General features: G+C 48.0%; 3 protein-coding genes across 4 annotated transcripts in view; 1 reads left to right on the top strand and 2 right to left on the bottom strand.

Annotated features, from left to right (window-relative positions):
• Window positions 1–2,412, bottom strand: part of uba6 (ubiquitin like modifier activating enzyme 6) — a 9,297-nt gene extending 6,885 nt beyond the window's left edge. Inside the window, 8 exon segments of the mRNA XM_031871892.1 lie at window positions 192–400; window positions 504–626; window positions 760–840; window positions 1,072–1,183; window positions 1,276–1,370; window positions 1,453–1,481; window positions 1,576–1,670; window positions 1,796–2,412. Of these exon segments, the coding sequence (XP_031727752.1) occupies window positions 192–400; window positions 504–626; window positions 760–840; window positions 1,072–1,183; window positions 1,276–1,370; window positions 1,453–1,481; window positions 1,576–1,670; window positions 1,796–1,836 (785 nt within the window). The 5' untranslated portion in view covers window positions 1,837–2,412.
• Window positions 2,413–3,643: 1,231 nt separating this feature from the next.
• On the top strand, window positions 3,644–6,199 carry grhprb (glyoxylate reductase/hydroxypyruvate reductase b). The gene is made up of 9 exons (XM_031871979.1): window positions 3,644–3,872; window positions 4,235–4,368; window positions 4,458–4,530; window positions 4,665–4,781; window positions 4,867–4,955; window positions 5,072–5,176; window positions 5,285–5,420; window positions 5,575–5,705; window positions 5,807–6,199. Exons 1-9 carry the CDS (start codon window positions 3,706–3,708, stop codon window positions 5,926–5,928), a joined length of 1,074 nt encoding a protein of 357 aa, XP_031727839.1. The 5' UTR covers window positions 3,644–3,705; the 3' UTR covers window positions 5,929–6,199.
• The window catches only part of zbtb5 (zinc finger and BTB domain containing 5), a 10,288-nt gene continuing 4,399 nt past the window's right edge, over window positions 6,123–12,011 (bottom strand). The window contains exons 1-4 of one of the 2 annotated variants that reach the window (XM_031871976.1): window positions 11,835–12,005; window positions 10,972–11,185; window positions 9,869–10,744; window positions 6,123–9,525 (exon numbers count right to left, since the gene is read on the bottom strand). In XM_031871976.1, the coding sequence (XP_031727836.1) occupies window positions 8,416–9,525; window positions 9,869–10,744; window positions 10,972–11,181 (2,196 nt within the window). In that variant the 5' untranslated portion in view covers window positions 11,182–11,185; window positions 11,835–12,005 and the 3' untranslated portion in view covers window positions 6,123–8,415. Of the gene's footprint in view, window positions 9,526–9,868; window positions 10,745–10,971; window positions 11,186–11,834; window positions 12,006–12,011 lie in introns of those variants that run through there. The other variant, XM_031871975.1, reaches the window with a different exon arrangement.

The raw sequence follows: 12,011 nt of genomic DNA, 5'->3' as shown, positions 1-12,011 counted from the left end.
ACACACACACACACACACACACACACACACACACACACACACACACACACACACACACACACACACACACACACTAGATTAATGCGCTCTTATGTCACTTTATTCAGAAAATCTCTCATTAATTCTTGGTACAGCACATTTGTTTCTTCTTATATAAATATTATTAACCATATTCTAAATGGTATGTAAATCTGTGATTCATCGGTAATGCTGGTGTTACAACTGCAATCGTAAATATACACCAAAAACAGTGAAGTTATTATGCAGAAATAATACCTGAAATGGGCCGTGCAGTGCCGTTGAGTTCCACCATGCCGTTGACCTCTCTGAAGACAACACTCTGGCCGGTCTGAAGGCCGTGGGGCTGGTTGTCCATGCAGGTTACCACCCCAGGATTGTCCTGAAGGGTCCAAATTTAACAAAAGGAGATCAAATGAAGCTCTTCTACCTTCTGACAATTAAAGAAATTGCCTGACAGGAAGAAGAAAGAGAGAGATGACTACCTGAGTGATACTTTGGATGAAAATCTCCTTGGGCTCCTCTCCTGTGGGATCCGACACCTCAAACTCCTCTCCGAAATCACAAAACACCCGCACGCAGATGCCGTACGCATCACAGCCAACGAACTGGAAAGGACACCAGGTTAAAAAAAAGCGGTTCATTCTCGCGTTTAACTTGTTTGCGCTTTTGCGCCACGTGCAAGTCGTGGTCCAGCCAACGCTGTGCAGTGTATAAGCGCTCCGGGGACCGTGGACTTACTTTGATGGGGGGTCGATGGGAGTGGCAGAAGTGGTTCACTCTCTTCTGCAGGCTGAGTCGGGCTTCAGTCAGAATCACACACTGCAGGAGAGAGCAGAGCACAATGCAGGTTTGGAACAAGTGGGCGTTTTGGATGACAGCCGTGAAGGAGATCAAGTTGAAGGAGTGTTTTTTTTTTTTTTTTTTAATTTAGATTTTGAAACCCTCTCCACCTCGCCTCCACCACAAACTATTTTATCTGCTGCGAATCCAAGCTGATCGATCCCACCCTCCGTTCTCCAAGAACTACAGATTCTGAAAGCGAAGCCTTGCCTGATACTTCCCGAGGAAGCCGAGATCGGTGTTGTCGTCCAGAGCCGACGAGGACACATCAACATGGACGTACGGGTTCAACTCTGCGACCCGGGGGCACACTGCCTCCACCCTGCGCCACAATGTGACAGAAGAGGCACATGATGCGTTAAGATTGTGAGGGATATCAGAGGTGAAGAGCAACAGTCCAGCATTGTGTTTTACCTTCTCTTCTGGCTCAAAACGTCCTCTTTGTGGATAAAGAAGTTGGAGCCCAGATCCCAGGTTTCACACTGCTTTGTGTCGTGAAGGGTGACTGCCTGCACACAGATACAAAGACATAAGGCTACAGGAAGACAAACTCTCAGGACACTCCACGTTGAAACATTAAGTACTGCATACCTTCACGCCAGCCAGGACGATATTCTTTGCTGTGGAACCAGAATGAATCAGTGTCAAACCACCATTGAGTGACAGTAGATCATGTGAACACTGCAATAATAGGACATTTTAGCCCAACGTTACCTATCTCGATTCCCAGTCCTCCCATTCCACTGAGAAAGACTGAGGACCGGGCCATCTGGTGCATAGCACTGTCTCCCAGCACATAGCGCTGGCGGCTGCACAAAGAAAGGGAGGCAGGAAGAGGAAGTGTGAGGGACTGTGGTATACAGCACATTACTGTAATGTCACGTTATCTGTAATTTCCAGTGCTTTCATAAGGGACTGCGGTTACTAGACTTGCCTGTAAAGAGAGTCATCAATCTCCATCGAGTCTGCAGCCATGCTGGGAGGGGTAGAGGGGGGAATTCAACTGTCTGAGAACACGGCTCTACCTACTGAACCACATACAGAGTACAAACAGGGATTACCAAAGATAGAAAGCGCATGGGTTGTCCACCGGTAGTAATCTAAAACCAACGCCCTGTTGTGGGTTAGCTAAATGGCTAACTTTACCCACACACCCCGGCTGACTCTAATATGAGTTGTCACCAATGTTGTTAAACCTGGCAGCTGTCAGTCGCGCGCAAACGTAAACTGACTGTCTCGAGCCAACGTAGTGACGTCTTTCAACAGTGAAATCTCACAGCAGTTGAGTTAACGTTAGCTACCGTAATAACCGCTGGCTGACTTGTGAACCTGCTGGGGAAAGCTCAGCGTTAGCAGCTACAGCTAGCTAGCGCTGAGTGCCCCTGGTGCCGGTTGCGAGGACACTTGTCATGAACTCGTTAAAAGTGGTGACACACACGTTAGGCTACGGATAACTGCCCAGGGTAGACAGCGGTTTTAGTTATTATCTTTCTACCAATCGATATGAAAAAGGCGCTGTGAATATTGTTAAAATGAGACAAATAATCTTACGTAGCTACCTGTCAGTATGCGCAACGGGCTAGAGGGAATGAATGGTTGTGACTGGTTAAAAAGTTGGAATTGTTCCGGGTTACGACGATCACGTGATCGAGGTCATCCAATATGTTTACAGTGTTTTTCAGCTATTTTGTGATTAAAATTGAATTTATTCACTAAATCCAATCCGAAATATAACTAATATTTTCTTCTATTATCATAGAAAAATAAAAAAATGAAATATCAAGTAGTAAATCAGCAAGAAAACTATTTTCACAAACTCATAGGCCCAGGACAAAAATACTGAACAGGGGTGTTATTATAATATATATCAAGAAAAAGCTAAAGGAGAAGTAAATAGTGAGGGGTGTAACGTGTTGCAATGTACAGATTAATGACAATAATAGAAGTTTGGGATATTTCAGCAGTTTGCATTTGAGTGCATTTTAAGAGGTAGTGTCAGTATTTTCAGCTTGAGGAGAATCAGAGAAATCACAGACAAAGACAACTGTTTGATTATCAATCTTCTCATCTCACTGGGAAAATATTGTACTGCAAACTATTGTTTATTTTTTTAAAGAATGATTAAATGCCAGAATCAAAAATACTTAAAAACTACTTCAACCTTTTAAAAATACGCTTGCAAAAAGGTTTTTAACTGATATGTTTCGTTTTTTTTTATTATTTCTTTGTGTGAATCTCAGCTCCAGTTGAGAAAGTAAGGACAGATTGCTGAACCGGTCCCAGCCATAGAGACGTGTCAGAAAAGCAGCATTTCAGTCTTCCACTGTTTAAAGAAACAAAGGTCAACAGCCGAGTGAAACATTTACACACCGACTAACATTCTGGAAGATGATTTGAAGAAAAAAACAAGTCTGCTGCTGTCTTTTATATATTTGTGCAATTTGTGTCTCTGTGCTTTTTTTTTAGTGTGTGTGTGTGTGTGTGTGTGTGTGTGTGAGGACGTGAGAAAAAAAGTTTCTGTGTCTTTTTCAGGTCTATATATCTGTTTGGCCTGAAGTAAAAATTATCTAAAAATTCACTTAATCCTAAAGCTAGATATACAGAAGACTTGACTCAGTGATTTCTGTGTTTAGTTTGTCTGTGACAGACACTCCCCCAACTTCAGACTTCAGAGACACCCTCCCTCTAATCATATTGGTCAGGGACACACACACACGCGGGAACCTCCCCCACTGAACTGGAGCCAAAATCACACACATGCACACACAGGAGGACTTCTGAACTCCAAAGTGCCACTGTCGCCTCTCGGACGCCTGACCCCCTCAGAATCGCTCTCTCCTGGCAATGTGGTGCAGTCGTATGGCACTGCGTCAGCTCCAGCAGTTCGCTGCTGCTCCACTGACTGGGGGTCTCACAAGCAACGCACTAAGGGAGATGTCAACTCTGCAACGGGTGTACGTCACCCGACAGATCCCACCCGAGGGCCTGAGGATCCTCCGTGAATCTGGACAGTGAGTGTCCCGTCACTTTGAATCTGGATCATGTCATGTAGCTGACTGTGATACCCTTTTTGAATGGTCTGCTTTGTGAAGTTCATCATTTACTTTGCGTAAACAGGGCTGCTAATGTTTGCCTTTGGGTTAGTCAGATAAGACTAGCCTAAAGGGTATTCCCCCACAGCAGAGCTGAAGAAACTCTCTCTGCACCTTAAAAGGCCCCAGTGTTTCTATATAAACCGACAGCATGTGTGGCACAGCTTGAGATGCGCCATATCTTAGTAGGAACATTAACGAAAGCTTGAGCACCCAATGCCATTTCTTCTGCCGATGATTAAGAAATTCATTTGATATGGATCCTGTTTCTGTTTCCCCAGGGTGCAGTTTGAACTGTGGGACTCCGACGATGCCCCTGTGCCCAGGGAGGAGCTCCTGCAGAAGGTCAGAGGCGTCGACGGTCTGGTCTGCGTGTTGACGGAGAAGATCGATACAGAGCTGCTGGATGCTGCAGGTCGGTGTGGGAGGACGGCCTTTAGAGTATGTTGAGCGACGAATGCAATAAAAAAAGCCCTGCATTTAGTTTTTGGTGTACTCCCGCAGGTCCACACCTGAAGGTCCTCAGCACCATGTCGGTGGGATTCGACCATCTCTCTTTGGAGGAGCTGAAGAAGAGGTGATTCTCATCTTTCTATTTCCTTGAGACGCATCAAAGTCGAAGGTGTTGATATATTTAATGGACGTGTGTGTGTGTGTGTGTGTGTGTGTGTGTGTGTGTGTGTGTGTGTGTGTGTGTGTGCTTTCCCCCAGAGGGATCCGTGTGGGTTACACCCCAGACGTCCTGACCGATTCTGTGGCTGAGCTGACTGTGGCTCTGCTGCTCACCACCTCCAGGAGGCTCATAGAGGCCACACATGAAGCCAAGACGTAATGTACCACACACACTTAGAGCCATCCACGTATAAAGACATTTTTGGGGCGGAGGGTCAAATGTTAAACTCTCTCTCGTCAGTGGCGGCTGGGGCACATGGAGAACTCTGTGGCTGTGTGGACACGAGCTGACCAACAGCACCGTGGGGATCCTGGGCCTGGGGAGGATAGGTGAGCACGGCAGCATCTGAAACACGATGCGCACGAACACGCTCATCAATCAAACTGCCATTCCCGTAAAAAAACCCCCCCAAAAACGCCAGATTCTTCTCACTTTGTCTTCGAAGGCGTGGCCATCGCCGAGCGCCTGGCTGCTTTCAAGGTCAAGAAGTTCATCTATGCGGACGTGGCCCCCAGGCCCGAGCTGGCCGGCCTCATCAATGCAGAGTACGGTAAGGATTGTTGAGATTTACTGCTTTCACATCCTGACCTCACAGATACTCAATAAGTTGTCACTTTTAAGGAAAGGAAATGACATGTCAGGCCATTGATTGTTTTAGTCTCTTTCGACGAGCTGGCGGAGCGGTCCGATTTCCTGGCTGTGTGCTGTGCTTTAACGCCGGAAACCAAGGAGATCTGCAACAAGGACCTCTTCTCCAAGATGAAGAGCACCTCCATCTTCATCAACACAAGCAGGTGCACAGTCACAACTGAATCACTTTGACACATACTGTACGACGATGCCGTGTAATGAAATACTTGACTATGACGCCCATCCAGTCTCCCCAAATCTGGCCGCAAGAACGGTAACCGTGCTTTTCTCTAATTCTGGTCCTTCTGTTGAGTTAAGAGGGGGCGTGGTGAACCAGGAAGACCTGTATGAGGCTCTGTCCACTGGCCAGATTGCGGGAGCTGGGTTGGATGTGACTGTTCCTGAGCCCCTGCCCACAGACCACCCGCTCTTCACCCTCAAAAACTGCGGTGAGTGTGACAACATTATCAGTGCTTAAAGGGACAGTTCAGAGCTCCTTTGAGGCTAACTTTCATCATCATCTGTCTTTATAAACGCTCTCCTCCCACAGTGATTCTCCCACATATTGCCAGTGCCTCTTACACCACCCGCAACGCCATGTCTGCCCTGGCGGCAAACAACCTCCTGCTGGGCCTGCGGGGCGAGCCGATGATCAAAGAGCTCAAGCTGTAGAGAAGGAAACATCAGTTCAACTTGTGTGCCTAATTATTCATTTCCAAGAATTCAAATAAAACCAGCGCTTAAACTTTGTAACGCTACGCTTATTTACTCGCTTGCATCTTAATCTTCAACGTGTAAAACAACCGTCTTATTCTTGTGTGCTCCTTCAGCTCGTATTTCCCAAAAAATGTCAACAGCAACAAAACTGAATTTCCTCGTTTTTTAATCAGTCTATACAACAGCTGAACATACTGTACAATCTTCATAGCGTTCAAAAGCAAAGAGACAAACATTTAGTCCTCTCGAGTTTACATTATGTTCGGTACACAGAAAAGAACACACAGAAGTACTTCAGATTTGGCATATTAACAAAAAGCCCAGCTTTTCAAGCTAGAGGGCGTAAGGCAGTGACTTTTATAATATCGTTTTTTTAATGCATTTGAACATTTTGGCATATTCATACAAGGGGGGGGGGGGGGTAGTACAGTCAGTGCATTTTTCAGAGGTTCACATTAAGAGTTTACGCGAAAGCTTTTAGAAGACAGCACCATAATGGCCCTCACCAGGCCATGTCGGAGGACTCTCAGGAGCATAATCACGACTTCACCATTGATTCTACATCTAAACCGGAGACGACTCTCCTGAAGATGAAAGTTATCCGTTAACATTTGGTAAAAGTGCCATGACTCTAACAAGGTAGAATAAGGTGCAGACTAGGAATGGGAGCGACGACCGCCTGTTTCTCATCGACAGTGCAGGAGACACGATACAGCAAGTATACAAAAAGGCAAACGTGTCTTTTTTTTTTCTACCATTTCGGTTCACTTAAACAGAAGTCGACGACACGGCATGAACACTGATTTCAATCAAACAACCATCTACCAATGCATGTCTGTTCTTTTTTTTTTTTAGTCTAACTCTAATGGATATGAATGGATTTGCAGATACAGGTTGACATTAAAATTACACACATTAAAAAACAGCTAAAACTCCTGAAAAAAGAAAAAGAAAAAATGACAGGAGACCCTGTAAAAATTACTTTCTGACTTTTCACAACGTGTTTGATTTCAAACTGTGGACATTGTGTGTTATAGATCACCTGCTAGCAAAAATGCTACGACCGTTAGCTTGAAAACCCCCTTGAGAGCCGGTGGAGTTGGATAATTGCAATACAGCGACATTTCCACATCCAACAGTCCAGTAAACATAATAGTTAATATTTGTAGAAGTGCTTTTCGCAAGATGTACAAAGACGGGGGTGTGTATACAGCACAGATATCACGTACAGTAGCAAAAATGACACACAATGTTTAGTTCTTCTGGAGTTGTTTTGTCGTGACGGACCACAAATGTGCAATATTTACATTTCTAAAGCCCTTTTTCAGCATGTGCTGAACCTCAGCCAATCATTTCTCTTTAGACGACTCCGCCTCTCGGCACTTCTTCATTACCCTTCTAATAAACACATGTGTGTGGACGGTCTGTTAAGATAGCTAAGACTTCTGTGGTCAGTAACCAATAAGGAGGGGAAATGCCAGAATTGATACAATTGAAAAATCGCAAAAAAGGTGCCAGGTAATGACACAAAATAAGGTGCGTTTTACAGCGTGTGAAGTCGTTATTTAAAATAAGCATTATAATGCAATATTAGTATTTCTCAAAAAGAGACTGCAAGGCCCAGTGAATGCAGCGATTTTTTTTTCATCACTTCGGTTATTCAAAAAAGTTGATATTGTTTTGTCCAGTCGACGGCGTTTTCGCTGCAACAATACACCAGATTCTCCGGCATCTTTTCCATCGGTTGAAGTTGAATCGGACTCGATCCACCTTTAGTTTACAGTACAGCACCAGCAGCACACAGCCATCAACAGTTCTCAACACTTACAGGCATCACATCTGGCACACAAATCCGTCGGTCCGCCGTCTGTACGACTGCCCTCGTGCAGAACAAGGCACGGTCGATATGCAGTCCAGTCTGATGCGGGCTGCTGCTCCACGTTTCACAAACGTGCGGTGGAAAAATTAGTGAGTTAACTCTGCTTCAATAAGCGCACCGCCAACTGTAGACGTTCAGCACAAAGGGACCACCTCACCAGATCGATTTCACTCACATGACACCTTCTATAAAGACAACATAGCTAACAGTGTAGCAGCTTCACAACTAAAGTCTAGACTGGCAGTCAGAAACTCTCAGGGGATTATACACTGTATATATCTTCGGTTATTCTGTGATGAATCCATAGCAACACATGTGGCACCTTTGCATCCCTGTTGTCCTTCTGCGACTAAATGTGTTTACTAGGACTTTAGCCGCCTCGACAGTGTGGGTTTCTCATGAAAACATGACAATATCGTCCCTATCTTTGGTCTGTCATCAGGAGGGAACAGCTGATCGCATCCGCCTGCTCTGTCACAGCTTCAGAAAACTTTTTTTTGGGGGGGGGGGGGGCTTTGAATCTAGCTCATCACTGATCCCACTCCGATGCAGCGGCGTCGGCCCTACAGCAGGGCGTTAGACATGTTGCTGTTCTGCCAGCGCAGGCAGGTGGTCTTGCAGTGCTTGTACAGGTGGGAGGACTGGCTGAAGCGCTTGCCGCACTTGAGACACGCGTAGGGTTTCTCTCCCGTGTGGACGCGGATGTGTTTCTTGCAGTCGGTCAGCGTGAGGAAGGTCTTGCAGCAGATTTTGCAGGCGTATTTGCGAGCCCCCTCGACCACCAGGACGTTGTGCTCCGACAGCGCCTTCTTGCACTTGGACAGGACGTCCGCCGAGGCGCGGGTCAGCTGCGGGAGGAGGGAGGTGGGCCTGCCGCCGTCCATCCCGTACCCGCTGCTCTCGTTCAGCAGCAGAGGACTCGCCAGGCTCGAGGAGGAGGACGAGGCGGCGTCCTGGAGGAGGCCGACGGCTCCTTCATCTCCTCCCGCGCCAGTGGTTGTTTTCGGAGCGATGCGTCTGTAACCTGGGTAACCCAGGGCGGCGGCAGTCGCTGCGCCTGCTCGCCCCAGGGAGTGGAGCCCCAGACTGGAGCGCTGGAAGTCCAGACCGAAGGGATCTCCCCCTCCACGCCCCCCGCCGCCACTTCCCCCACCTCCTCTGTGGTTCCCCAAACCGTCGTGCAGGGGACGGAGGAACAGAGACTCGGCTTGCAGGTTGTCTCCAAAACCGCTGCGACTCTCGCCACCGAGCGGACCCGACTTCAGGAGAGAGGACGAAGCCGAGCCGAACGGCCTGCCAGCTTCCTGTCTGAGCAGGAAGTGGTGCGCCACTGCGTCGCCAGTCGTCGTGTTGGGGAGGTCGTCTTCACCAGTGTAATCCTTGGGGCCGAGGAAGCTGGAGATGCTAAAACCAGATTTGCCACCCAGCCCGCTATTACACCCGAAGCCTCCGACTCCGACTCCTCCTGCCATGCCGCTCTTGAGGAGCAGCTGGGAGCCGGGCTGCAGCAGGGACTCGGAGCTGGGCTGGGGCTCGGAGGTGAAGCTGTGGTCGCTGCTCTCCGGGCTCAGCTCCGCCTTCTCCTCCTGGCCTCCGGGCTCGGCCTGCGATGTCACGTCGCTGATTTCGTCCACTGGCTCCGGCGAGCTTAGCGGCTCTTGTTTAACCACAACCTGCGGGAAGCAAAGGAGGAGTTTTTACACAGCAGCTAAACTAAAGCAGCAGGACTCGCACGCAGATTGGTTCTTTACTTGCACATATGAGTAATTAAAGAAAACTTTACTTTCTGTTTGGATTATGATTAAAATTTTGTTTCATACTTTTTCTCTTATTATTTTATCAGTAGTTGGGTTAATTTTGTAAAATTAAATGAATAAATTAAAAATAAGAATTAAATTGCAAGTTCCGTCATCATTTCAAGTGTTAATGTGTACAAATCGTACAGATGTCACGACCAGATATTGTTGCCCGAGGCTTCACAGTTACTCACAACAACGACTCAAGCAGCATCTTTACCTTCTGTTCCTGTTCTTCTGCCTCCTCCTCCTCTGCCCCCGATTTGATCTTCACCCCTGCTCTGTTGACCTGGAGGTCCTGCTCCTCCATGTCCTCCTCCTTCCTCACCCCTCCCTGCATCCTCCCCGAGTCCTCCCCCTCACAGTGTCCGCTGTCCGACTGGCTGGGCATCTGGGGGTCATCTTGGGGCGCCCCCACCAGGCCGGCGATTGCGCCGTCCAATTTGGATTCGTCGCCCATCTTGTGGGAGTCCGGGGAGAGCAGCGCTCCCTCCTCCCGCTCCACGTTCGCCCCTTCTTCTCCCAGCAGCCCCAGGTTCGGGCCGGAGCTGCGCTGCCTCTGCCTGGGCCTCTCCTCCGACAGGCCCAGGGCCAGAGGGGGCTTGCGTTTGTGGAAGCGTCGGATCGGGAAGGAGGCTCTCTGTTCCACCACCCTACCGCCGACCATGTTCCCGACTCCGTCCTCCTCCATCCCACCCAGAGCGGAGCTCACCAAGCTGAGCCCCAGCTGCTGCAGCAGGAAGGAGCGCTGCAGCTTCGACGCGGCGGCGTTTGCTGCAAGGTTAGCGTTGGCTGCGAGGGTGGGGTTTACCGCCGTCTCTGCGACTTGGTGCTGCTGCTGCTGCAGCTGCTGCCTTTGCCTCTGCTGCTCCTGCTGCGGGTGGTGGAGGTGGTGGTGGTGGTGGGGGGGTCTGTCGGAGGAGGGGGACGCGGGCAGGGTGCGCGTGGTCAGGTAGTGTTTGCAGGCCTTGACTACATTGTTGAGGTGCAGATGCGAGGCCGCGAGGAGGATATCCATGACGTTGCTCTCCCCCAGCATCAGAGTCGAGGTGTACATCATGTCCACCAAGGCGGCAAAAGCTTCAGCTGTCACCACCTGCAAGCACACAGGAAGTTGATTGTCTGTCTGTCTGTCTGTCTGTCTCTCTTTTTATCTCTTTATCTGTCTGTTTCTCTGTGCCTTTTTGTCTCTTTCTGTCTGGCAAACTCTCTCTCTCTCTCTCTCTCTCTCTCTCTCACACACATACACACACACTCACTCACTACTTCTACTTCTAGTAACTACTGCCACCTTTTACACTATTACAACAATAAGACCCAAACCTCGCTGTCCAGCTGGATCATGTTCATGCTGGAATCTCCCTCTGCGACCGTGAACAGCGCGCGGAAGTGGGTGCTGCAGGCTGCCAGCACTGAGCGGTGGGCCTTGAAGTGTCTGCTGCCCACCACGATGACGCAGTCGCACAGCTGACCGTGGACACGCTGATAGTTGAGCTGCTGGAAGATCTGCTCAAAGTGGCCCGGGAAATCCATGGCCCTGAATTTAAATCAAACATTTACTGCTTCACTATCCTCACATCAACTGATTATGAAATGATGAGTGTGCAGATGATGGTGGTCTAAACGAGAGTATGTACAGGACACGTGAAAGTAAAGGTGGGGTTAGAGTGAGTTTTTACACAGACAAAGATGTTTTCATGTGTCGTTTTGTTTGGGAAAGTGTTGATAAAGAGACAAAATACTCAAAACCTATGATGGGGTGAAAGGCTGCTGGTAACGTTCCTTATGGTGCAAATCTAACAAATTCACTACAGGAATGTACTACTGTTTGTCATGTGTTTGCTGTGTTGCAAATGGTCTGCATCTGAATTCCGTTGTGCATCCCTGTTTCATAAAGACAAAAAATTATCTTAAATGATTCTGTGGAGCTACAAAAATTCCAGGGAGATTGCTAATTAAAGTGCACAAAGAGCAATGCTTTACAGTGGGCTTAATTACAAGTTATTACGTAATATGCTATGGCATATGCTACAGAAGCATAGCCGCACAGTGAAACGTTACATGTGTAACGACGTTACAGCTAGCACATCTAGAGGCTAACACATGAAAAAGTTAACGTTAGCTAGTTAAAAGCATAGCATTACATTGTTATTACGGTGAGATAACAGAGACAGTAATAACATTACCTGGAATTCCCCGAAGTGGAGGTAACAAGAGGCAGACGCGAGAGGCCCTGACCAGAAACTGACACGGCTAAAGTTAGCTGGCTGTCAACCAGCAAATCGCCTGCTAGCTACAACAGAAGCAGCACATTAGCATATGGTCACCTGGCTGGGCCGCTCGTTTGTATCAAAACTGCCGCC

The sequence above is a fragment of the Anarrhichthys ocellatus genome, unplaced genomic scaffold (assembly GCF_004355925.1).
Source record: "Anarrhichthys ocellatus isolate YVR2014 unplaced genomic scaffold, GSC_Weel_1.0 scaffold61, whole genome shotgun sequence".
NCBI lineage: Eukaryota > Metazoa > Chordata > Actinopteri > Perciformes > Anarhichadidae > Anarrhichthys > Anarrhichthys ocellatus.
The sequence above is the reverse complement of the archived record's forward strand: the minus strand, read 5'-3'. Positions and strand labels throughout refer to the sequence as shown.

Excerpts from the sequence above, each read along its gene's own strand:
- grhprb (XM_031871979.1), top strand. The coding sequence starts at position 3,706 with ATGTGGTGCAGTCGTATGGCACTGCGTCAGCTCCAGCAGTTCGCTGCT. Across the intron at positions 4,782-4,866 it reads GCCACACATGAAGCCAAGAC|TGGCGGCTGGGGCACATGGA; the intron begins GTAATGTACCAC and ends CTCTCTCGTCAG. Across the intron at positions 5,421-5,574 it reads ATCTTCATCAACACAAGCAG|AGGGGGCGTGGTGAACCAGG; the intron begins GTGCACAGTCAC and ends TGTTGAGTTAAG.